This window comes from Hyperolius riggenbachi, chromosome 9 (genome assembly GCF_040937935.1).
Source record: "Hyperolius riggenbachi isolate aHypRig1 chromosome 9, aHypRig1.pri, whole genome shotgun sequence".
NCBI classification, from domain to species: Eukaryota; Metazoa; Chordata; class Amphibia; order Anura; family Hyperoliidae; genus Hyperolius; species Hyperolius riggenbachi.
The window spans coordinates 40275626-40302303 of NC_090654.1; the positions used below are offsets into that span (position 1 = coordinate 40275626).

Genomic DNA, 26678 nt, shown 5'->3' on the forward strand with positions numbered 1-26678 from the left:
TGGCTAGGGTGTGTGTTGGGGGTGTGGCCTGTGTCCCGATTTCTAATTTTAAAATGTTGGGAGGTATGCTATATCCCAGGGTGGTGCCCTCAGCTTGAAGCTCACTAACTACCTACTCTACATTACCTCCTCGTCCGAGGCTCTTGATTCGAGCCAGTAGGCTCTGCTGATGAACCAACTCACAAGGGTTCGTAAAGTCCAAGTATACCACATCAGCTCCAACGACAGCTGCGGCAAAGACAGCACAATGGGACAGAATCCAAACACATCAGCCTGCATACAGTATACTCTGGCTTGCTGACCATTTCTATTTTTTGTTGTTGCTGAAACTAATCTGAATATCAAGCTGGTCAATGCACAGTACAGCCTAATGGCTCAATACAGAGAGTGTTTCAGTAATTTTTTTTTATTTATTTTTTTTTATTTTTTTTTACAGCAAATTGATTCTTCGGTTGTTCAGACTGATAAGAATGGGGTAATCGTTTTCGATTAAATTTCACTTTGGAGGCAATTTTATGGATCAACGATTACCTTACATGACAAAACATCTTGATTGGCTACTTTATACTGATATCTCCTGATTCCTTTACTGTAACAGCCTCTGTTCTGTTGAGGTATTCCGCTAACTAAACTTGTTATTACTATCCATCAGTAATGTCATAGCCAGACTACCTTATCACTCCTCTCGTCTATCCTCTCGCCCATCCTCGTCACTCACCTCTCCCCATCCTCGTAAAGCCTCTCACCCATCCTCGTCACTCACCTCTCCCCATCCTCGTAAAGCCTCTCACCCATCCTCGTCACTCACCTCTCCCCCATCCTCGTCACTCAACTCTCTCCCTTCCTCATCAAGCCTCTTGCCCATCCTCGTCACTCACCTCTCCCCATCCTACGCTCTCCTTCCACTCATCCTCCTCACTCCACTCGTCCTTCCTCTTCTAAAAGGTCACACATCCCTGTAACTTCCACCTCTGCAACATATCCAAGATCCATGCCTTGCTGACCTTATAAACCACCAAACTCCTCATTTCCTTGTAATTCTCTAGCCTCGACTACTGAATCGCCCTTCTGTCCGGCCTCCCTTCAAACCGCATTGCCTCCCTACAATCCGCCATGAATGTGGCAGCCAGACTAATACATTCCTTCCACTGGCTCCCTATCTGCTCTAGGATTACCTTCAAAATTATGTGCCTGGCCTACAAATCTGTACACAAGACCTGCTCAGTCCACATCTCTCAACTCGTCCACAAAAATGCACCCGGCCGCCCCATCTGATCCTCCAACAACTTGCGCCTGACTGTCCCACGCATCTCCCATGAGAGACTGCATGACTTCTCAAGAGCTGCCCCCACTCTCTGGAAATCCCTTACACCCATCAGGCTAGCCCCACACCTTCAAACAAACCCTCAAAAATCACCTCTTACAAATCACCTACCCTACTCACTCTACTGAGATCCTATTCTACAACCCATACCTAGTCTGTCCCTGTCCTCTCCACATACATTGTAAGCCTCTGGCAGGGTCCCCCCCCCCCCTTCTGTAGCAAGCACTCCCTTCATCGGAGACCCTTATTACGGATTAACTTGGATTTGAACTGTGGACTGTAAGACTTGGAAGTCCGTTGTATGATTTTGTAGCTTGGACCTGGTCTGTCTCCCTATTTATGTATTGCACATCACTGTAATAATAATAATAATAATAATAATAATAATAATAATAATAATGCCTATTTAGGAATACAATCCATAATAATAATCATATTCACGAGGAAGGGAAACAGACTTTTGTTGCTCTGACATGTTTAGGAGGAACTCTACATTGAGCTCCACAATTTGTAGCGACAAGCGACCCGTCAGTAGATTAGCATTATTTAGCAATGCATACAATCACATGCACTGAACGAGGGCTTCGAAGCACACCGGTCTCAGATGGTACTCACCACGGTTGTCTCCAGGCACCAGTAAGTTACCATGACACGGGCTGGTGGGTGTGGTCTGCCCTGGCCCCTCCTGGCTAGTGCCCAGTTGCAGTTTTCGCATGTGACGAACCACGGCGGTGGCATTAAATGCTTGCTGATGACAAAAAGAAGAGATCGGAGATGGTTTAAATGAAAAAATCTACACATTTTAGGTTTATCAATCAAAAGAGACAAGAGGTCAGTGGCTATTTTTGGGCACATGAAAAGCAGGCAGTTGCCTTGGTCCTCACTACGTGTTTATACATATGTATACCAGACCAAGGGTACAAAGTATGTGTATACACACACTTTCCACATCAGGTGTTACGGCGGCACTAGTTATGGTTGGGGAAATCATGATGGTATATAATTCTGGGTCCCATGGATTGAAGAACGAGCATTTCATCAAACTAAATGCTTCTATCTACTCAATGCAGGTTGGCATTCTGAGGCTTTTCAAGGCAAGAAGACTATTTGCAGAAGCACAGTGCCCCCTCTTGGTCACCTTTTGATTTACACTTGCTTTAATCTTTTACCAGGCCCCAGCTATGTGCAGGGGTGTAACTACAAATCATTGTGCTCCCCAGCAAAACTTTGATGGGGCCACGCAATATTCACACCCTTTCCCTTGCCTACCTCTTGTGACCTGCACAGTGTGGATGCCCATCTTGCGAGGGTTCTAAATCAAGTGTGGACATTGTAATCTTCCCACCATAACAAGTGTAGCCACAAAAAACACCTGATCTGAAGGATGGAGCCGTTTATCAGAGGAAGTGATGTAATAGTTGGGGCCCCCTTACAGCTCTGGGCCCCCTACTCTATTGCCCCATATCAAATTGAAAAATATTGTACTCTATATAGGAAATCTGTGATGAGATGAATGAGTTGAGGTATGCACAGACAAAATGTGCGTCAGTAAAGAATTGCCTGCTATCCATTTGTGGCCTGCAGATTTTCTAGTTCATGTTTACATGGGGAACAGGCAGGGTTGCCAAGCGTCCGTATGTATATGGACTGTCAGTACAAAACCTCTTTAAAAAAACGCTGTCCGTACTGCGCGTGTTTCCTGGGCACGTGTCCTTCCAAATACAGATAAATGTAATCCATCTCTACGCTTCGTTCTTCCTCTCTGAATCTGCTCCTCCTCCCTCAGCCTCCCTCCTCCCGTCCAATGACAAATCGACTGCTAGCGCCTCTGCTGCCAATAAGAGAGAGGGCAGCTACGTCACACAGCCCGGCCAGCCAGTCATGAGGAGGACACACAAGGAAAGGAGCAGCCACAGCAAGCCCAGCCCCGGCAGCATTCTGAATTTAGGGTGAGTGAGTGATGCGTGAGAGACACTGTCAGTCTGAGATGGGTCCCCTGACTCCCCCATTCTCCTGCCAGAGTCCTGTCTGCAGCCTGCCACCACAGTACCACACCTGACTGTCGCTACTAGTGCCGCCTGCTGCGATGACAGGAGAAGAAGCTGTCACTGACTGGAGCCGGAGGAGTAACTCAGAATTGTGGCTGCTGCAGAACCTCTTGCTTTAAGGTGTCTGTCTATTACTGCTAGTGACAATGATAAAGCAACATGGGAGATGGAGGCACGTTGTAGAGACACAGCAGTTGTATGATATTTGTTGTAAGCTTTGCACAAAGCTGCTGCAGAACCTCTTGGCACAGTGGAAATCTATGTACAACAGGTACAGTTTTGTCAAAATCGCACAAAGTTCCCTAAAAAGACCGCTACTGGCTCCACCCCTGACTCCGCCCCTTGTCCGTCCACACCTTGGGGTGTCCAGACTTTTGACCCATTTTGTCCAGGAAAAATAAGAAATTGGGTTGGCAACCCTGGGAACAGGAAGTCTCTGTGCCCAGCATTCGCCTTCCTCAGTGTACATCAAAAACAACAGCTGGTTTCCTGAAACATTTGTCCTGCTTCCAATGGTCATTATCTAATTTTACTACAGTAGTTCAAGGATGGGTCGCCACCACCGAAGATAAATTATAGCTCTTTTATTGAAGGAAAGGCTGCAATGACAGACTTCTGTTTCGGGCATGCTTGCCTGAAACAGCAGTCTGTCATTGCAGCCTTGCCTTCAATAAAAGAGCTATAATTTATCTTCGGTGGTGCCGACCCATCCTTGAACTACTGTACTGCGTACCCCTTGAAGTGCTGGGGTAGGGGTCTGGGCACGCTACACAACTCATTGGGTGCTCTATCTTCTTTCTAATTTTACTTCAGCGCAAGTCTTCCACCACCACACCAAAATAAGCCTATTCGCATACCAGTTGCTAAGACCCAACTTACAAGGCCTTATGGCATATTACAAAATCAACAGTAGGCGTCATTACTATCGACCTCCACATCAGAGTCATCGTCATCAAAATCATCACATCAACAAATATTACAAAAAAGCAAAACGAGTCTCCTCTAAGTGTAAACTGTTGACAATTTATTGCAGATTAAAGTTAAAACCATATAAAATGAATCGGGACTTGCATCCAAGCCTGTATATCAGGGACCTGATTGACAGATAAGGCATCGGTCAATATATGCAGGGCACCATCACCGCACACACGTCCGACACGCCAACCGGTTTCATGCATCAATAGCTTCCTCAGGGGCTCTGCGCACTATTGATTAGTAAAACCGGTTGGGCGTGGTGGACTTGTGTGTCAACAGTTTACACTTAGAGGAGACATCAAACTTATTGGGAATTTCACAAGAAAAACAATGGTGTGCTTGGTTTTAATGTAACTTTATTTTTCATGAGTTATTTACAAGTTATAAAAGGTGTTCAATGTGCTGCCCATTGTGTTGGATTGTCAATGCAACCCTCTTCTCCCACTCTTCACACACTGATAGCAACACCGCAGGAGAAATGCTAGCACAGGCTTCCAGTATCCGTAGTTTCAGGTGCTGCACATCTCGTATCTTCACAGCATAGACAATTGCCTTTAGATGACCCCAAAGATAAAAGTCTAAGGGGGTCAGATCGGGAGACCTTGGGGCCATTCAACTGGCCCACGACGATGAATCCACTATCCAGGAAACTATTCATCTAGGAATGCTCGGACCTGACACCCATCTTGCTGGAAAAACTCAGGGAACGTGCCAGCTTCAGTGCATAAAGAGGGAAACACATCATCATGTAGCAATTTCGCATATCCAGTGGCCTTGAGGTTTCCATTGATGAAGAATTGCCCCACTATCTTTGTACCCCATATACCACACCATACCATCAATTTTTTTGTTCCAACAGTCTTGGAGGGATCTATCCAATGTGGGTGTCAGACCAATAGCGGTGGTTTTGTTTGTTAACTTCATCATTCACATAAAAGTTTGCCTCATCACTGAACAAAATCTTCTGTGTAAACTGAGGGTCCTGTTCCAATTTTTGTTTTGCCCATTCTGCAAATTCAGTGCGCCAATCTGGGTCATCCTCGTTGAGATGCTGCAGTAGCTGGAGTTTGTAAGGGTGCCATTTATAAATAGCTAATATCCACCAAAGGGATGTTCGACTAATGCCACTCTCCAGTGACATGCGGCGAATGCTACACTCTGGGCTCTTGCTGAATGAAGCTGGGACAGCCACTGATGTTTCTTCATTAGTGACAGATTTCACGTGTCCACATTTTGGCAAATCCAACACTGAACCAGTTTCATGAAACTTAGCAGTTTGAAAGCAGTTTGCTAACTGTAGCATGGGAGATGGGTGGACTCGTAGAGTGTCTTGCATTGAAATCTGCTGCAAAGACCCGGTTACTGCATTCAGACACCAACACAATTTCTATCCGCCCCTCATGCGTTAACCTCAGCGACATGTCAATGGCTGTAAACAAAGAGAAACTTATAAAGAACTCATAAAAGAATAACGTTGCGTCAAAACCAAGCACACCATTGTTTTTCTTGTGAAATTCCCAATAAGTTTGATGGGTCACATGACCCTCTTCCTATTGAAAAAACGTTGGATTCAAAATGGCCGACTTCAAAATGGCCGCAATGGTCACCACCCATCTTGAAAAGTTTTCCCCTCACATATACTAATGTGCCACAAACAGGAAAATAATATCACCAACCATTCCCATTTTATTAAGGTGTATAAAAATAAATTGCCCACCCTGTATAATACGGGATAAGACCTTGTGAACTGGGTCTTAGGAGCTGCTGAGCGTATTCCCTTATTTTGATGTGGTGGTGGAAGATAAAACCTGCACAGAGGTAAAATCAGATATTGTTTGAAGAGTTTACATCTGAAAACTGGACTTTAGATGCAGATTTTTTTTTATATTATATTTTTGTTGTTTCGCAGAATGCTTTTGTGTTATTTTTCCCATGGTCCTTGTTAGATGTAAATGAAACAAACGTAATGGGATACTTTAAGCAACAAACTCAAATACTTCCTATACACGAGGCCCTGGGCTGTGCTTTTACCGCTCTCACAGGAAAAGCTGTTCTAGGTAAGCTGAAGACTGGTGACCACCGATTCTGTCATCAACATTAGATGACTAGAGATGGTGGCATTTAGCAAATGAAAGCAGCCATGTGATGTAAGAAGGGAAGGGCATAATTTACAACGTGTGTGAGTGTGAGTGTGTGTGTGAGAGTGTGTGAGTGTGTGTGTGAGAGTGTGTGTGTGTGTGTGTGAGAGTGTGTGTGTGTGAGTGTGTGTGTGTGAGTGTGTGTGTGTGAGTGTGTGTGTGAGAGTGTGTGTGTGAGAGTGTGTGTGTGAGAGTGTGTGTGTGAGAGTGTGTGTGTGAGAGTGTGTGTGTGAGAGTGTGTGTGTGAGAGTGTGTGTGTGAGAGTGTGTGTGTGAGAGTGTGTGTGTGAGAGTGTGTGTGTGAGAGTGTGTGTGTGAGAGTGTGTGTGTGAGAGTGTGTGTGTGAGAGTGTGTGTGTGAGAGTGTGTGTGTGAGAGTGTGTGTGTGAGAGTGTGTGTGTGAGAGTGTGTGTGTGAGTGTGTGTGTGTGTGTGTGTGTGTGTGTGTGTGTGTGCGTGTGTGTGTGTGTGTGAGAGAGAGAGAGAGAGAGAGAGAGAGAGAGAGAGTGAGAAGGAGAGGGAGAGAGAGAGAGCGCGAGCATTTCAGAGCAAGGGAATATTAGGAGTTAGGACATGGGGAAATTATTCAATGTCAACAGCACGTACACAGTTTTGACAGGTTTGATACTTTACGGTATTTGGGTGCAGGTTCACGTTGAAGAACATAAGGTACCCAACCTCACTCACCTTCCACCGACTTTTGGCAAAATTCTTTCTGATCTGTTCACTGACTGACTCGTGAATGTTCTTATCCAGAGCTGTGTCCCCGGCAATCCTGAGGAAGGGAAAGATCAATAATAATCAGCAAAGTAACCAGAAACAATTAAAGTGCACGTGAGATAAAAGACGTCTCAGGTTTTATACTCACCTGGGGCTTCCTCCAGCCCCCCTTGAGGCCGCTTGGTCCCTCACCATTTCCCCGGGCCACCCATTGGGCAGACTGAGTTGCATTTCGTGGCATACGCGTGGAATGCTCCCAGCCATGGGAGCATGACAGAAGAACCGGCACGGCCAGGCCGCTCATGCGCGACTTAGCCAGGAGTACTGGACCGTCCAGCACAGGACAGGAGCAGCCAGAAGAGACGGTGAGGGACCGACCGGCCTTAAAGTGGAATGAAGCTCAGCATTTCTTCTTTGCTCTAAAAGATTATTTACAGCATATAAAATACTAACACAATTTTTTTTTTTTAGTAAACAGCATTCAAAGGTTTAAATCACAGGACTGACTTTTTCTCCTGCAGGGGCAGCCTCATCCCAACTGGTGATAACCTTATCTGGTGTTTACATTCTTCACTTGATACAATTAAGTAAACATTCTCTGACTGTGCAGAAACTTCTGCTAATGAGTCCTGAACTAATACACTGCTCAGAAATCATTACTGGGTGCATTTACAACAGAAATACAACAGTTATGAATAAAATGCACCAGCAGCTTTCAAAGTAAATCAACTGTACTTTGGGAACTTATAATTTCTAAATGAATAATACTTGTGCACAAAAGCAAATATGAGAACTGTATGTGTTATAAAAAGTAGGAAAACATTTTTTTATTGAATATTTTGTCAGTTTAAAACCGCTTAAGGCCTCTTGCACACTGCAAGTGATTCCGATTCAGATTCCGCTTTTTAATCAGTTTTTACATCAGATTCCGATTCCGATTTGCAGTGTGCAGGGAGCAAACTGCAAATCGTAATCTGAATTGGATGTAAAAACTGATTAAAAAGCGGAATCTGAATCGGAATCACTTGCAGTGTGCAACAGGGGGCTGTAGGAAGCCCAAGGCAAGTATAAATCCTGAGACTTGCTTTGTCTCACATAATTTAAAGTGCAAAACAGTTAACACTTTCTATAAAAAAAAATCTATTATAAAAAGCCAGTTTTCAGGAGCAAGTAAAATACCTCCCAAAATTCTTAAAAAATCCTGGAGATGAGCGAAGATCATATTGTGTAATGTTGGCCAGGAAATATAACAAATGATCTTGTGGGGAACAATTTGCCACCTGTGTCATTTTGGAGCACAATGCTGGTTGCTAAAAAGTCAGTTAATCACAGTCACATGGCTGCACTCACTGGGAGAGTCTCTCTGTACATAATCAAGATTTGTAGATTAGAGAGAAGTCCTGGGCTGTAGGAGGGTGCATGTAACTGTACAAAGTTACCAGTGACCGTTAGTCCAGTACCTATGGTACTACATCACAAGTCCGGCAGCAAGAGACTGCAACAAGCACCACACCTACGCTTGTGAGTAATATCTGCACATGAATGCTATTTTTTAATTGCTTCTGGACTTTACAGAGGAACTGTAGTGAAAATAACGAATTCATTTACAATATTCATTTATAGATTTAGTCGGTGTTTGTACATTGTAAACTCTTTCCTCTGCCTGATTTACATACTGAAAGGAATCACTGGTGGTGACATCTTTAGTATTGGCAGGTGATCACTGCGAAATGTTCCTTACTGATAGTTCTATGCACAGAGGGAGATTTTACTTGCTTGGCAGTTGGAAAAAAGGTTCACAGACAGCAAACTGTCAGGACCATGGTCATGACATCACACAATGGGTGGGGTTTCACCAAAATATCAACCATAAATATGTCCCTTATGATCTATTCGAGAAAAGGTAAAGATTTCTCGTGAGAAAGGGGGTATCTGCTACAGTTCCTGAAATCTATGCCCCGCTTACAGCCACTTATCCCTGCCAAGGAGTAGATTTCAATCACTCGCTGCCGTGCGCTCGCACCATTCTCATCACTCTGGTCCTGCAAGGTATGGTTGTCGCTAGTCTCTATAATCAAATATAAACTACTTCTACTACAAGACAGCCCCTCATTTTTAACTTCACCATTTTTTTTTGTTTCGACCTTAGAGAAAACATGTAAGGAAAAAAGCGCCCCTGGGAACCTAATAAGGCTTCCCTGGCCTCCTGTGCCTTTTTTTTCGAGCGATAACTCCCCCAAACCGCAATAATTGTTATATCTGCGCGCCTGCGAAGGCGCAGTACCAGCTTCCCCTCGGGGTCCAGCGGAACAATCCAAGCCTGATCGGGTCCGTTCTACTGTGCACCGCCGACAAGCCTTGTCAGTAGATTTCCGGGGGTGCCAGCACTGGTTCGCCTCTACTTAGGGAAGATGCCTCTTAAGGATCCAGAGGCTTTCCCCTACCAAGGCAAGTACTCCCCAGGGGGAATTTTTCCCTACAGATTTACATAGAGGAACTAGATCCTTGGTTTGAACTTCATCCCAATCGGTAGCAGATACCCTTCACACAGGACATCTCTACCTTTCTCCAATAAATCAGGGGGGTCTGTACGGCTGATATTGTGGTGAAACCCCTCCTACGGTGTGATGTCATGACCCTGATCCTGACAGTTTCCTGCCTGTGAACCGCGTTGCATTGTGGGAAATAACGGCTGTATCCAACAGCCAAGCAACCAGTATCTCCCTATGTACATAGAACTCTCAGTAACGAACATTTTGTACAGATCACCTGACAGAACTAAAGATGATGTGATACATTTCAGAGTGAGGAAAGATTTTACAATGGTCAAACACTGGCTAAATAACCCATAAATGTATATTGTAAAAAATGAGCAATTGTATTTATTATTTTCGCTACGGTTCTTCTTTAATAGAACAGGAATGCAGTTATAGAGAACATACGATTGAGAAGGATTTATAGTAACATTGTGAAGGTGTCAGTGGAACAATAGTGAGCCTTTAAACAGTGTTAAATGCGTGCTGTAGATGCATAGGAACAGGTTACCAGAGCAACAAAGTACAGTATTACGTCTATTTCACAAAACAGGGTAGTATAGGAATTACATGACTTAAGTACTTCACCACTGAGGGGTTTTTCCCCTTGTGGACCAGAGCAATTTTCACCTGTCAGTGCTCCTCCCTTTCTTTCGCCAATAACTTAATCACTACTAATTACAGCAAAATGATCTAGATCTTGTTTTTCTCGCCACCAAGTAGGATTTCTTTGGGAGGTACAGAATGCTAAGAATTATTTTATCCTAAACGCATTTTAATTGGAATCATAAGAAAAAAATTGAAAGGCTTTTTTTCTCAGTTTTTGGCCATTATAGTGTTAAAACAAAACATTTTACTGTGTATAAAAGCCACACATTTTATTTGCGCATTTGTCTCGGTTATTGTAACGTTTAAAATATTTCCCTAGTACAATGTATGGCATCAATATTTTTTTGGGAAATAAAAGGTGCATTTTTTCAGTTTTGCGTCCATCACTAATAACAAGCCCATAAAGTGAACTTTTTTAATATTTATGTCAAGAGGGTATATTACTATTAATTTTTAGTCACTAAGGTAACTACTTATATATATTTTTTTGTGTAAATGTTTTTTTGTGTACTATCGGAGGGTGTGGGAGGGAGATAGTTAATTTTAAAAAACTCAGTGCGGGGATTTTTAGTAAAAATGAATTTGTGTAATTTACTATTTGGCCACAAGATGTCTTCAGTCATTTCCGATTCACCTACCGTAGGTAAGCATGTGAATCGGAAGTAATGCATGGCACTTAACAGGAAAGATGCAATGAATGTAGGCGTCTCATAGACACCGGTATTCACTGCATCGGGGACTTCAATTTATGAATGGGAACTGCGCATGCCTCTGCAGACTTGTATTCACGGCCCTGGTGCACCCAGTGACCTTTTCCAGGCCATGAATATACTGCACGGCGTGCGGTAAGTAGTTAATATTGTGTGTTATAAAGTCAATCTCTGGAGGCATAAAGAATTCAGAACACACAAATACTGCTGAACACCCCACTTAAATGTCAACTGAAATGAGAGGGATATGGAGGCTGCAGTGCTAGCCTAATTTAGGGAACCCAGCAGGAAACCTCATAAGGATCAGTTCTCCATTCACAGTGTCTTATACAGCACAAAGCATTGTGATTGGCTGAATAGTGTGGTTGTAATTTACTACCACCTATAGGTACAGACTAACCAGCAAGCTCATGGTGAACCAGAACTCATTGGAGTGTGTAAGGGGGCTACAATGGTCCAAAAAGCCCCCTAAACTAAAATGCATGGAAAACAAAAGTTTGTCTTCTTAAATAGAAAGTATTTGCGATAATTCAGGTTGGAGTGAGCTTGAGGCAAATTAATCCATGCCATGCACTGATGAGGATCATGCAATCCGAAACAGTCTGTATGCATGTTGGATTATTATGGCTCTGTACTAATCACAAGCTGACACATCATTGCATTCCAGCGGTTCTGGAGGTGTTGTTTAGCTTCTAAGGTCGACAATGGTTAATTTGCATATATTCACTGGGAGACATCTCAAACCTACCATCGATACAAAACCTAGCAGTTCGCGAAGGGTGCCGTCCACCCAATCACGTTAGCTGAATTTTTCTAAGAAGTTTCCCGCTGGGTTCTCTAAAAGTAGACTAGCGCCGAGGCTGCCATATTTATTTCCTTTTAGGCAATGCACATTGCCCGGCTGCCCTGCAGATCTACTGCTTCTAATACTTTTAGCCATAAACCCTGAATAAGCATGCAGATCAGATGTATATGACAATTCGAGTGGATTAGCTGCATGCATATTTTAGGTGGGTGATTCAGACACTACTGATGCCCAAGATCAGCAGGGCTGCCAGGCAACTGGTATTGTTTAAAAGGAAATAAACATGGCAGCCTCCATATACTGTACCTCTCACTTCAGTTGTCCTTTCAACCCCATTTCAGTACCTAACAAGCGGACAGGGTCAGCAGGAGATCACTATTTGTGCTTCATGTGACTACGTTACTTCCTCCTTTTGGGCTTGGAAGGAGGAAGTATCAGAATCACATGAAACGGGCCATGAAGCACAAGTAGTGAACTCCCCCTGACCCTGTCCGCTTGTTTAACACTGAAGTGTGGGGCTCGGCAGTATTCCGCTGTGCAGAGTTCATGATGCCGAATTTGAACACCGCACTATCCAGGAACCTCCATGCTTTCCCTGATGAAGAACAGACAGACTAAATATAGATGTGCACCCATTGGACTTGATAGCTCTGACAATCTGGTGGAGAACTCTAAGGGGTCTCTGGATAGTAGTGATATGCAAATGATTCTCCTAATACGCAACTCTCCACTGAGGGAAATGAATTTAGCTTATCCAGGTTACTATATTATAGAATTAATTACCATTTGGAATCATTATACTTAGGCCTCGTTCACATTACACGCATTGCCGTCTGTATTTCGGCAACACGTGCGGGAGGCCGACATGCATGACATCAGAAAGTGCATAGACTGTTCACACTGCATGCGTTCCTGACCAGTGCGGTGCACGAATGCATGCTGCACGCATTCTTTAGCAAAACGTGCAGCTGACCCATTCACTACAGTAAATGGGACGAGCCACGCATCGCATGGAAACTGAGATGGAGTCTGATCGTACGCGTTGCATTCCGAGCGCACAGTTATCTGCGTGTGATAATGTGAACAAGGCCTTACCTTAGTAGAAAGAAGCCGCTGGATAGTACTGAGGTTTTCCCCACCATCCATGACCCCACCGATCCAGCACTCAGACCCACTAAGCATCTTTGACAAGAGCTTGTGGGAGTTGCTCTCGCAGCCGTGATCCTGTCTGTGTACAAGTGCGACAACACTGCGTCTGCACAAGTCCGGTGTGCACATGAGTAATAGCTTGGAGCCGCTTAGGCACTAGTCTAATTTGTAGCTAAAGGAGAGTACAAGTAGTCCCCGGTTAATTAACGAGATAGGGACTGCCATCTCTGTCCCCTGTACCTCTTCTGTGCCCCCTCTGTGCCTCCAGTGCCCCCCTCTATGCCACATCTGCCCTCTGTACCTGCTTATACAAGTTTAAAAGCCATTTATTCTTTGATTTTTTTTTTAGAACGATTTTCTCAAAAACTACATGTCCAATTTTGGAAAAACATTTTTTTGACCTGTTCCCATGGAAACACAGAATCCATGCCATTCATATCGGCGGGTCATTCGTAAGTCGGAGACTACATGTATATACTTTGAGGTTTTGCTGTTGCTAACTTTAACCACTTGAGCCCCAGAGGTTTATACCCCTCCCCCCCCCACCTAGTGACCAGGCCATTTTTTACAATTCAGCACTTCACAACTTCAACGGTTTATTGCGCGGTCATACAACTTGGCACCCAAATAAATTTTACCTCCTTTTCTTCTCACAAATAGAGCTTTCTTTTGGTGGTATCTGGTTGCTGCTGCGATTGTCATTTTTTTTAAAGTAAATAAAGTGATTTTTTTTCTTAATTTTTTGTATCCCCCCTCCCGAGCGCTGTAATAACAGTGCAGGATATTTGGGCACTGCCGGTGCCACCATAGACCATAATAGGAATTACAGCTACACTGTAGCCGTACACTGTACACTGTGTATAGTCCATGGGCACTGAGACAAAGTCAGCGGGTGGAGAAAAAAGTGAACACATTAAGTACCATCTGGGCCCCCTGCTCTCCAGGGCCCCATAGCAGTTGCTATGGCTGCAATGGCTATTGCTACGCCCTTGATTGCAATCAATCACACTATGGGTTCTGCTTCATTGACTTTAAATAGCCTGGCACTTTTGGAATTGCCAGTAATTCCAAAGCGTGGCTAAAAGCGCTGTAGTGGGCCACTGCCCTTAAGAGGACAAGAAAGATCAATAATTACAAGTTTCCAGATGTTATTCCTATTTAGTATACTGTACATTGCAATGATATTCCATGACAGTCTCCTTTAAGAAGGCACCGCTATACTTCACAGTAGGTTTAATTGAGGTCTTTGGTTTTCCCTTGCCTGTCGGTATATATGTTAATACCATTCACTGCTTCCTGCAATATGTCCACAAATATTGTTACAATGGCAATGTGAATGACTGACAGGATGTTGTACAGGATCCTGACAGGATGCAGGGGAAAGATACATTCACCCAGTCTAGTCCGGGATATTCGCCATAGTGTCAGAGGAGACGGTTCAGCTGTCAATGACCGAGACAATAGTTAAATCTCTTACCAAGGATGCTGCAGGGCTTGGTCACAGGTGTTCCGCTTGTTGGGATCCTTCTCCATCAAGTGCTGAATAAAATCTTTAGCTACAGAAAGCAAATCAGAAAGAAGGTTTGAAAAGTCAGATATTCTGAGCTACCTGCAGAAAACATTGTCAGGGTGTGTCACATTACACTCACTTGGCTCTTTACATATGAGGAGAATAAGAATGCGTGGGTTGGATAACTGTAACTGAGGATTGCAGGAGATAGATGCCAGGCAGGCAGAGGCGGGAGGGAAGACCAATGGAGGGAAGACCGGCAGAGGCGGGAGGGAAGACCAATGGAGGAAAGACCGGCAGAGGCGGGAGGGAAGACCAATGGAGGAAAGACCGGCAGAGGCGGGGAGGAAAGACCAATGGAGAGAAGACCGGCAGAGGCGGAAGGGAAGACCAATGGAGGAAAGACCGGCAGAGGCGGAAGGGAAGACCAATGGAGGGAAGACCGGCAGAGGCGGGAGGGAAGACCAATGGAGAAAAGACCGGCAGAGGCGGGAGGGAAGACCAATGGAGGAAAGACCGGCAGAGGCGGGAGGGAAGACCAATGGAGGAAAGACCGGCAGAGGCGGGAGGGAAGACCAATGGAGGAAAGACCGGCAGAGGCGGGGGGAAGACCAATGGAGGAAAGACCGGCAGAGGCGGGAGGGAAGACCAATGGAGGAAAGATCGGCAGAGGCGGGAGGGAAGACCAATGGAGGAAAGACCGGCAGAGGCGGGAGGGAAGACCAATGGAGGAAAGACCGGCAGAGGCGGGAGGGAAGACCAATGGAGGAAAGACCGGCAGAGGCGGGAGGGAAGACCAATGGAGGAAAGACCGGCAGAGGCGGGAGGGAAGACCAATGGAGGAAAGACCGGCAGAGGCGGGAGAGAAGACCAATGGAGGAAAGACCGGCAGAGGCGGGAGGGAAGACCAATGGAGGAAAGACCGGCAGAGGCGGGAGGGAAGACCAATGGAGGAAAGACCGGCAGAGGCGGGAGGGAAGACCAATGGAGGAAAGACCGGCAGAGGCGGGAGGGAAGACCAATGGAGGAAAGACCGGCAGAGGCGGGAGGGAAGACCAATGGAGGAAAGACCGGCAGAGGCGGGAGGGAAGACCAATGGAGGAAAGACCGGCAGAGGCGGGAGGGAAGACCAATGGAGGAAAGACCGGCAGAGGCGGGAGGGAAGACCAATGGAGGAAAGACCGGCAGAGGCGGGAGGGAAGACCAATGGAGGAAAGACCGGCAGAGGCGGGAGGGAAGACCAATGGAGGAAAGACCGGCAGAGGCGGGAGGGAAGACCAATGGAGGAAAGACCGGCAGAGGCGGGAGGGAAGACCAATGGAGGAAAGACCGGCAGAGGCGGGAGGGAAGACCAATGGAGGAAAGACAGGCAGAGGCGGGAGGGAAGACCAATGGAGGGAAGACCGGCAGAGGCGGGAGGGAAGACCAATGGAGGGAAGACCGGCAGAGGCGGGAGGGAAGACCAATGGAGGGAAGACCAGCAGAGGCGGGAGGGAAGACCGGCAGAGGCGGGAGGGATTACCGGCAGAGGCGGGAGGGAAGACCGGCAGAGGCGGGAGGGAAGACTGGCAGAGGCGGGAGGGAAGACCAATGGAGAAAAGACCGGCAGAGGCGGGAGGGAAGACCAATGGAGGAAAGACCGGCAGAGGCGGGAGGGAAGACCGGCAGAGGCGGGAGGGAAGACCAATGGAGGAAAGACCGGCAGAGGCGGGAGGGAAGACCAATGGAGGAAAGACCGGCAGAGGCGGGAGGGAAGACCAATGGAGGAAAGACCGGCAGAGGCGGGAGGGAAGACCAATGGAGGAAAGACCGGCAGAGGCGGGAGGGAAGACCAATGGAGGAAAGACCGGCAGAGGCGGGAGGGAAGACCAATGGAGGAAAGACCGGCAGAGGCGGGAGGGAAGACCAATGGAGGAAAGACCGGCAGAGGCGGGAGGGAAGACCAATGGAGGAAAGACCGGCAGAGGCGGGAGAGAAGACCAATGGAGGAAAGACCGGCAGAGGCGGGAGGGAAGACCAATGGAGGAAAGACCGGCAGAGGCGGGAGGGAAGACCAATGGAGGAAAGACCGGCAGAGGCGGGAGGGAAGACCAATGGAGGAAAGACCGGCAGAGGCGGGAGGGAAGACCAATGGAGGAAAGACCGGCAGAGGCGGGAGGGAAGACCAATGGAGGAAAGACCGGCAGAGGCGGGAGGGAAGACCAATGGAGGAAAGACCGGCAGAGGCGGGAGGGAAGACCAATGGAGGAAAGACCGGCAGAGGCGGGAGGGAAGACCAATGGAGGAAAGACCGGCAGAGGCGGGAGGGAAGACCAATGGAGGAAAGACCGGCAGAGGCGGGAGGGAAGACCAATGGAGGAAAGACCGGCAGAGGCGGGAGGGAAGACCAATGGAGGAAAGACCGGCAGAGGCGGGAGGGAAGACCAATGGAGGAAAGACAGGCAGAGGCGGGAGGGAAGACCAATGGAGGAAAGACCGGCAGAGGCGGGAGGGAAGACCAATGGAGGGAAGACCGGCAGAGGCGGGAGGGAAGACCAATGGAGGGAAGACCGGCAGAGGCGGGAGGGAAGACCAATGGAGGGAAGACCAGCAGAGGCGGGAGGGAAGACCGGCAGAGGCGGGAGGGATTACCGGCAGAGGCGGGAGGGAAGACTGGCAGAGGCGGGAGGGAAGACCAATGGAGGAAAGACAGGCAGAGGCGGGAGGGAAGACCAATGGAGGGAAGACCGGCAGAGGCGGGAGGGAAGACCAATGGAGGGAAGACCGGCAGAGGCGGGAGGGAAGACCAATGGAGGGAAGACCAGCAGAGGCGGGAGGGAAGACCGGCAGAGGCGGGAGGGATTACCGGCAGAGGCGGGAGGGAAGACCGGCAGAGGCGGGAGGGAAGACCGGCAGAGGCGGGAGGGAAGACCGGCAGAGGCGGGAGGGAAGACCGGCAGAGGCGGGAGGGAAGACCGGCAGAGGCGGGAGGGAAGACCGGCAGAGGCGGGAGGGAAGACCGGCAGAGGCGGGAGGGAAGGAAGACCAATGGAGAGAAGACCTGCAGAGGCGGGAGGGAAGGAAGACCAATGGAGAGAAGACCGGCAGAGGCGGGAGTGAAGGAAGACCAATGGAGAGAAGACCGGGAGAGGCGGGAGGGAAGGAAGACCAATGGAGAGAAGACCGGCAGAGGCGGGAGGGAAGACCAATGGAGAGAAGACCGACACAGGCGGGAGGGAAGACCGGCAGAGGGGGGGAGGGAAGACCAGCAGAGGGGGGGAGGGAAGACCGGCAGAGGAGTGGGGGAGGGAAGACCGGCAGAGGAGTGGGGGAGGGAAGACAGGCAGAGGGGGGGAGGGAAGACCGGCAGAGGGGGGGGAGGGAAGACCGATGGAGAGAAGAGAGGCAGAGGCAGAAGGGGAAGGGCCAGCAGAGTAGGGGGAGAAGACAGGAAGAGGCGGGAGGGGCAGACAGACAGAGGCTGTGGAGTGGAGAGACACAAATGTTAGCTGAGAGACAGAGGCCATTGAGAGGGGTGAGATAAAGGCTACGGAGGGACGGGCAGGGGGGTGGGGGGAGGAAAGGCAGAGGCTTGGGAGAGGAATGGGGGGGGGGGAAGGGAGACAGGGGCTTGGGAGAGTGGAGACACAAAAGTTAGAGGAGAGACAGAGGCTATGGAGGGGTGGGGGCTAGACAGAGACTGGGGGAAAGGGTGAGGCTGGGGAGACACAGAGGTTAGAGGATAGACAGACTGGACAGACACTTTAGAAGTGACTGATTTTGAAGAAGAATGAGGTGCAAGTAAAGTTTCATCCCAGAATAGACTCTCAATCGTGTTTTGTTTTTTTTTTGTTTTTTTGATGGGTAAAAAATGCTCTGCAATTGCCTTATTTCCCACAACCCGCCAGCACACGTCTCTGACCACCTCCTGATGGAATTACCAGGTCAGGAGAAATAGTGACAGTGGATGTGGTAGTATTAAAGCTTTATATGTCTGTTACCCGAGTCAGAAATGTCATCCCAGTACGGAGAATCAAACTCGTATTCCGCTTTCAGTATCTGCTCAAACAGCTTGGCATCATTTTCATCATAGAATGGAGGGTAACCACACAGGCTGCAGAGGGGGAAACAACAGAAGATTACCAAACAGAAGCACACTACATCCTAACACAGTGCAGGATAATAACACTCGGCACACAGGCAGACACACCAAGACCCCATCCATACATTATCCCGGCTAGCCAGTCTTCTATTTAAAGGGAACCTAAAGTGAGAGGGATATGGAGGATGACATTTGTTTCCTTTTAAAGCGGACCTGAACTCAGAACTTCTGCTCTAAAAGATTAGCAACAGCATAACATTTAAAGAAAAACGCTTCTTTATTACAGCGGATACAAATCCTGCAATAAATCTTTAGTGTGTCTACTTCCTGCTTTCATGGAAGCAGACACAGGGTTAGCATTCTGTGTTTACAAATTAGCAGCACTGCCATGGCAGAGGAGATTCTTGAGCTCACACAGCTGAAGAGATCAAATTACACTGGTGATTAGTCACAGATGAGTGGGAATTAGACAGGCTAAACTCTCTAAATACACACAGGGTTGATTTATCTATATTTTCCTTCTGTTCTGTTAAAGAGTTCAGATCAACTTCATACTAGTTGATACTAGTCATACTAGAGTAGCCACATCAGGTATGTGTTATTCAGACTACTTATGACAAAAAGTTCAGCAGGATGCCAGGCAACTGGTATTATTTAAAATAAAAATATGGCAGCCTCCATTTGCCTCTCACTTCAAGTTCCCTTTAAATACATACATTTTCATCCTTGCCAAGAAAATAAATCGCTGTAGTGGTTCACTGCTTTCAAGTGGGATTATACTCACTAAACTAAAATTTAGGCAACTATTCGTAGGTATATAAAAGAACGACGTGAGCGGTACTGCTGTTTGTCCACAATTGCCTCAATCAAAATTGGACTTTTATCCTGAGATCGGTGCCGCGGAATTCATATCTACTACATTTTCCTGGCTCTTTGGTGTTCTGCTCCCGATCACAGTAGATGCAGTGGTTGCAGCGACCTGTTTCCTGGTTTGTACATAAAAGTACATTGAAATGAAAATAAAAGATTTTACACAGAGGGAATGCCTAGGAAGGATTACCAGACAGGAGTACGGGTTTTCTTATCTCTGGTTCATTGGCAAATGTAATCATTGCTGGTCAGGAGACAGTCTCTGCCTGTGTCTTCAATCTGCCACCTTCCCTAGAAGACTCATAGATAGACTCATAGTCCTGGCAACAGCTGAGTCGCTTCAACAGAAAAGGAGGGGGGCAAAAGAGTGAATACAAAAGCAGAGTGTCTCCTGGCAGTGATTACATTTGCTGATGGCCAGAGAAAAGTAAGCTTCTACTGCTCTCTGCAGTGAAAATAAGTGTTTTTAAAGACAGGGAATACTTAGGAATGCATTCACGTGTTCTTTTGTGTAACAAAGTAGTTACTGAGATTTTAGTTTTGGGAGTACAGTCCCACTTTAACTGCTTCCCAATTTGGTAGTAAAGCTGTATAGTATATGGCTTTTTTTAACTTAAAAACCTGAACTGAAAATTAAAAGTCAAAATAAGCATACACAAGTCATATTTAACTTCCGTGTAGTCTACTCCTCAGTGTCTTTCTCCTGTTCCGCGTCCTATTTGTTTACTGTGATCAAGGGAATTTTCCGTCCTCCATTTTTAAAATGGCCATTACCCATAACAGCTTTCTGGTCAGCACACAGTTAAACTGTAACATTGCCCACTTGAGCCATAGGGAAACATGGACATTTACCTGGTACATCAGTTTTCCTCTCAGCTATAACTGACAGCAACTGATATTTTACTGACAGCAACTGATATATTTCAGATCTGACAAAATATTGTCAGAACTGGAAGGGATTATTGTCTGAAGAAAACGGTGAGCTTCTGAGAGGAACTGATGGCAAGGTAACTATGTAATGGTCATTTGAAGTTACCTCATGTGTTTATTTTAAATATTTTTACTCAGTACAGGTTCTCTTTAAGCAGCACATTAATCACAGTGGACAAACAAGACACAGGAGAGGAGAAAGAGATCGATGAGCAGACCACGCAGAAGGCAAGTATGACAGGTGTATGTTTATTTTGACTTGTATTTTTCAGTAAAGGTTTACTTTAAGACACTGAACAAAAGCGGAGGAGGACTTACAGAATGTACGCTATTACGCCAATCGACCAGCAGTCCACTGCTTTACTGTATGGTTTCTGGGCCAAAACTTCGGGAGCTGAAAGAAAATGTAAACATCCATTAGTCCTGCACTTATAACTGAGTGGCATGTTCAATGCATTAGATACATTCCTGATGTACATACTAGAGCACAGACCAGCACTGTTCTGTCAGAGACCCTCACCTACATATCCAGGCGTCCCACAAGCTGTGGACATGACACTCCCGGACCCTTCTATCTTGGACAACCCAAAGTCGCTGATCATGATTTTGGAGTCTTCGTCCAGACTGTAGTACAACAAATTCTCTGGCTGAAAAGATAGACATAAAAGACGCAGTTATGAATCCATCCCATGATAAGATGAACCAGAACCACTAGGAGTGGAGTGCTCACCACATGGATTATGCAGTAATGCAGATCTAGAACGATGCATTCAAGTGTAAATGACTGAGCGCGGTGCATGCGCGGACAGATGGGATTCCCGGTGGCGTACTTCCTGTCCAGCAGGAAGTACATCACTGAATGGAAGCGGGCCTATGCATATGCTCCTGTCGGAAAACTCTGCCACATGGTCATTTAAATTACTAATTTGTGCAGTGATCCCATGTTAGTCTGCAATGACACCATGCCATGGGATCATCGCACCATACATGTGTAAAAGCAGATTTTGAGGGAATCTGAAGTGAAAATAAACGTATGATATACTGAATTGTACATGTAGTACAGCTAAGAAACAGAATATTAGTAGCAAAGAAAGAGTCATTTTGTTCCAGTACAGGAAGAGTTAAAACACTTCAGTTATCTATGCAAAAAAACAAACAAAAAAAAAAAAAACTTATCTGAGCTCTCAGACTAACTTGGGTCACAAGACAGAGCTGTTTTCTGAACCGCTTATACATCAAGGAAACTGTGAAAGACAACTTCAGATAAGGTTTTACTGTAGGGAAGTTCAAAGAGTCATTAGCTCTGCTCCGATTCATAGTTTAAAATACAGAGTTTAGTTTGTAAATTGCAAATGATGCAATGTAATAAAAAGTAAAGCTAGATAAATTGAAAATAAAAATATGAGACTTCTCTTTGCTACTAATGTTTTATGAATTATCCGTACTACACAACTAACACAGTATAGCAAAAAGGTTTTTTCCGCTTCAGTGTCACTTTAGGAAATGATGGTTCAGGCGTTAAAAATATTCCAACTCTGGACAGCAGCAACATAATCCGTTATTATTCACTTTTAATTTCAGTGACTTCAAAGTGGCTGTTTAGTGTAAAATTATAATAACATTATCCATTTCAGCCCGCGTGTATTTTCTATTTTATGCATCAGAGCAATTTTCACCTCCCATTCATTCGGCAATAACTTTATCATTAATTATCACAATGAATTGATCTATATCTTGTTTTTTCCACTACCAATTAGGCTTTCTTTGGGCTGTACATTTTGCTAAGAATTATTTGTTTTTCTAAAAGGATTTTAACAGGAATATTATTATATTATTATTTCGGCCATTATATCTTTAAAATAATACATTGTACCATAATTAAAACCTATGTATTTTATTTGCCCATTTGTCCTGGTTATTACACCATTTAAATTATATCCCTATCACATTGGCCTCAATTCACTGAGCTTATCTCCTGTCTTTAATAACATTTCTAGAGTTATCACCATGGTGATAAGGCATGTAGTATTCAGGAAACATTTTACCTCAGGCAAACCTAAAGTTAACTCTTCTGTCTTTAAGTTAACATTTCAATCCTTAAAATAACTCCAGAATTAGACAGGCTGTTAATTAACTGTGTGTGGAAATAACTACAGAGGAGGTAATTTAACTACAGAGGAGGTAAATTAAGGAATGAAGAGGTAAGATAACTCTCTCACTGTGTGGTGGCAAGTTTTCTCTTGCCTTATTATCTCCAGCATGATCTTAGTGAATTGAGGCCAATGTATGGCGCTAATATTTTTTTAGGAAATAAAGATGCATTTTTCAGCTTTGCATCCATCACTATTTACAAGCTTAAAATTTAAAAAAGGGTTGTAATTTACCGTCTTCACGTGCATATAAGTTCAGACCCTTAAAGAGAACCAGAGAGGAAGCGCCCTCATGTATTTTATTACATTTATCAGTGGGAACATGACAGTAAACACCTACCCTGCTTTTAGTTTCATTCTTATCTGCTTAACTAGTCTATTATCACCTGTGATAAGAATCCCCGACTGGCTCAATCTAGGTTTGACCTGGAATTATTATAGCTGAGTCACTCTTCTGTGGAGTCTTTTCAAGCCCAAGCCTGCCACCTCCTGGCTCAGATTTCCTGCTTTGCATACTGAGAGCAGTGATGACATGGGAGGGGCTGCTGCTGCTGAGAGAGAATCTCTGAAACAGACAAGTGTGGCTGCAAAAGCCTGCAATATGATCTGTGTGCACTCTGTCTGCATAGATACTGATGATGACTGCAGTTTCATTCCTATGAGAGACACTTCCTACAGGCAGCTGCACATCATACCAAGATGAAAGCACACAGATGAAAGGCTGCAGCAGCCTTTCTCATATAGCCTAAATAGCAGCCTAGTCTCATATAGCCTAGACAGCACATCCAGAACAACTCATAACCCAGAAGCAGAAGGGATATAAGCCGGCGGCCATATTTGATTTTTCCTGGAGCAATAATGGATAAAAAAACACTAAAAAAGGCACACTAGAGCGGCGAAATTATCAGGTAGAGCATTTATTCTTTACAAACTATCGACTGATATGTTTATTTTGTGTGAAACGTTCATCTCTGGTTCCCTTTAAGTAAATGTTTGTTTTTTATCTAATTTTTTTTAATACAAAAAAATTTATTTGGGTAATTTTTGGTGTGGGAGGTAAACAGTTACTTTTAAATGTAATAATGTGAGCTTATTTTATTAAAAAAATGTAGATGTAGTTTTACTATTTGGCCACAAGATGGCCACAGTGAGATTTTTATTTTTTTTTAGCCCTGGAAGTGAGAGTTCTCGCTTCCAGGAAGTACAAGGAGGACGGAAAACTTTTTTTTTTTTTTTTTAAATCAGAAATACCGCAGCCTCTGATAAGAAGCCGTCAGGTTTTCTGCCGGGGACTTAGCTCAATGAATGGGACGCGGGAGCGCACACAAGGGGACAGCAGCACAGCAGCCACCTGGACAGGACAATCACGTCCAGGCAGCAGTAATGGTTAAAAAGGCACTGTAATTACATACAGAAGAATGAAGTAAATTATTCACAGAAATTATCCTAATTTCAGCATCAGAAACCCTTCCTATATCTATATATTGCTGTACAGTATATTCGGTATTTAACCATTATGTTATTTTCAGTAGAGTTCCTCTTCAAGTTAATAGATTTCAGCCTTTGTATATGGAAAGGATTGCAGTGCTATCTCTGTGACACACACAGTACTCTGTCCCTCCCTCCAGCCTGTAAGGAGGAGGAAGCTGTGCTTGGCTTGGTCTCTGCAGAGATCTATGGGAGGGATATGCTCCACTGCGTGGTAATTGGAACAATGCTGGGAGCTGGAGTCTCTTGTCAGACACACCCGTGAGAGCGACTCTCTCTTGTCTGACACAGCTCAGCTGTCAGCGATTTCCCTGCCTGCAGGATTCCCTCACTACACCGAATGACTGACATCCCGCCGCCTGCCTGTGCTGATAGCAGATGGCTGAGAATTTTACAGGAAACGGCATAGGAAAGAGTCTTTAAAGGAAACCTGTAAAGATTTAAAAATAAAACTAAACTGTTTCACTTGCCTGGCGCTTCTGCCAGCCCTCTGCAGCTGTCATGTGCCCACGCTGGTACTCAACGTACCTATGGACCCCCGCCATGGCTCAGTTTAGCTTTCGTCAGTCGCCAGCCACTGCGCCTGCGTGGCCCTGTCTCGCGTCGATGGCAGCATCCTGCGCAGGAGCAGTATAAGATTTTCTAATACTGCGCCTGCGCAGGACTCTCCCGGCTACAGGAGCGCAAACTAGGATGCGCACAGCCCTGGCCCCACAGGCGCAGATGCTGTCGACTTGCATGTTGGCGAAAGCAAAACTGATCTGCAGAGGGAGAACGGAGGATCAATGAGTACCAATGTATCAGTGAAATTGTCAATTTTATGCGCTCGCATTAAAGACCTTTTTCAATAAACTGGTCCAAATTCTTCAAGAGAAGTAAGATTACCTCTCTGTTTAGAAGATTAACAGCTTATTATTAGCCTATCTTTTATGCATTGGGCACCTCCACCCGTCATTCCTCTTTTACAGGTGATAGTTTTTTAGTTGTCCTTCAGAACTTCCGGAGTGGGACCACCCAGTTCCTGTCACAGACCTGGGAAACTGAGCGGGGACGGTTAATTTTCCACCTGCTCTGACGGTGGTTGCAATGATTTGAAACCCACCTTTGGCCCAGTGCACACCAAAAACCTCTAGCAGATCTGCAAGACGCTGGAGGTTTTTGAAGCAGATTTCAGTGCGATTCTAGGCATTAGAGAGGTTTTCTAAACATGCCTAGCGTTTTTTGGAGCGTTTTTGTGTAGCAGATTACAAATATTGTTACAGTAAAGCTGTTACTGAACAGCTACTGTAACAAAAACGCCCGGAAAACCTCTCTGATCTAGCGTTTCTCAGAGCGGTTTTCCACTTTCCTATACTTTTACATTGAGGCAGAAACGCCTCCGAAATCTAAAAAATGCTGCAGCTCCTGAGTTTGCGTTTGTGGAAAAAACGAGCCGTTCTGGTGTGCGGTTTTCCCCCTGCAAGCGTTTTAAAAAACACTTCAGAACCGCTCCGGTGTGCACCAGCCGTATGCGAGTATATACATACTTAGCAATTTGCTTTTCTGAATCGTACACATTTCTGCAATATTGGGCTCCTGGTCTCCTTTTGTCTCTTAGATGAACCTGGGGTTGTTACAATCACAGGAACCATCGACATAAGCTATCTTGGTTGAATCAGGTTTAACAACCCTAAAAGTACACTTAACGTGAGAGGATGGAGGTTGACATATGTATTTCCTTCTAAACAATACAGATTGCCTGGCTGTCCTGCTGATCCTCTGCCTCTAATACTCTTAGCCATAGACCCTGAACAAGCATGCAGCAGATCAGGTGCTCTGACTAAAGTCTGACTAGATTAGCTGCATGCTTGTTTCAGGTGTGTGATTCAGACACTACTGCATCCGCAAAGATCAGCAGGACTGCCAGGCAACTGGTATTATTAAAAAGGAAATATGGCAGCTTCCGTATGCCTCTTAATTCATGTGTCCTAAACAAGAGGGTCCAGAACGAATCCAGGTGTCAGTGATGGCTTTTAGGGGAGGAGTCTCTGGATAAAGATATAAATTAAAAAAAGTATTTTCCATTTAAAAACCAAAATGCATTACAACTCAGAGAAGACTGTGCATACCTTCAGGTCTCGGTGGACGATGCCCATGTCGTGCAGATACTTCACAGCATCCAGGATCTGCTTGATAAGCTGGCTGGCATCTTTCTCAGTGTAAAAGCCTTTTTCCACAATCCTGTCAAACAGCTCCCCTCCGGACACCCTGTGGCCAGACAGAGGCGGGTTAGAGGATGAATGTACCCAATCACTGCTCTGCAGCTAGCCCATGGCAGTCCCTACTTATTGTGATCGTTGAGCTGAAAAAAAATAAAAATATATACTTACTTATGGAGAGGAAAGTAACCTCTCCCGCTCCTCCCGTTCCAGCGTTGTCACCCTGGTAGCGGCATCCAACCGATTGGTTGAATACTGCTCTCTGCCACCACAAGAGATTTCAGAAGTTTTCGGGAGCAATCGAGCTCCATACTGCGTCTGGCCGAGTGCTCCCTCTCTGGCGCTAGTGCTGTACAGAGCCTCCCGAAGAGCACTCGAAGACTTATGATGTCTCCCGCTGTGGCGGATTCAAATGGGGCATCCAGCGCTGGAACAAGGGGAC

General features: G+C 45.7%; 1 protein-coding gene across 6 annotated transcripts in view; it reads right to left on the bottom strand.

Moving 5' to 3' along the window:
* LOC137532262 (calcium/calmodulin-dependent protein kinase type 1-like) overlaps nucleotides 1-26678 on the bottom strand; it is a 247196-nt gene that overhangs the window by 29076 nt on the left and 191442 nt on the right. For all 6 annotated transcript variants that reach the window (XM_068252574.1, XM_068252576.1, XM_068252577.1 and 3 more), the window contains 7 exons: nucleotides 26147-26285; nucleotides 20921-21047; nucleotides 20719-20794; nucleotides 18500-18612; nucleotides 14487-14565; nucleotides 7170-7257; nucleotides 1940-2072 (listed from right to left, as the gene is read on the bottom strand). In XM_068252574.1, coding sequence (XP_068108675.1) covers nucleotides 1940-2072; nucleotides 7170-7257; nucleotides 14487-14565; nucleotides 18500-18612; nucleotides 20719-20794; nucleotides 20921-21047; nucleotides 26147-26285 — 755 coding nt within the window. The remainder of the gene's footprint in view (nucleotides 1-1939; nucleotides 2073-7169; nucleotides 7258-14486; nucleotides 14566-18499; nucleotides 18613-20718; nucleotides 20795-20920; nucleotides 21048-26146; nucleotides 26286-26678) is intronic.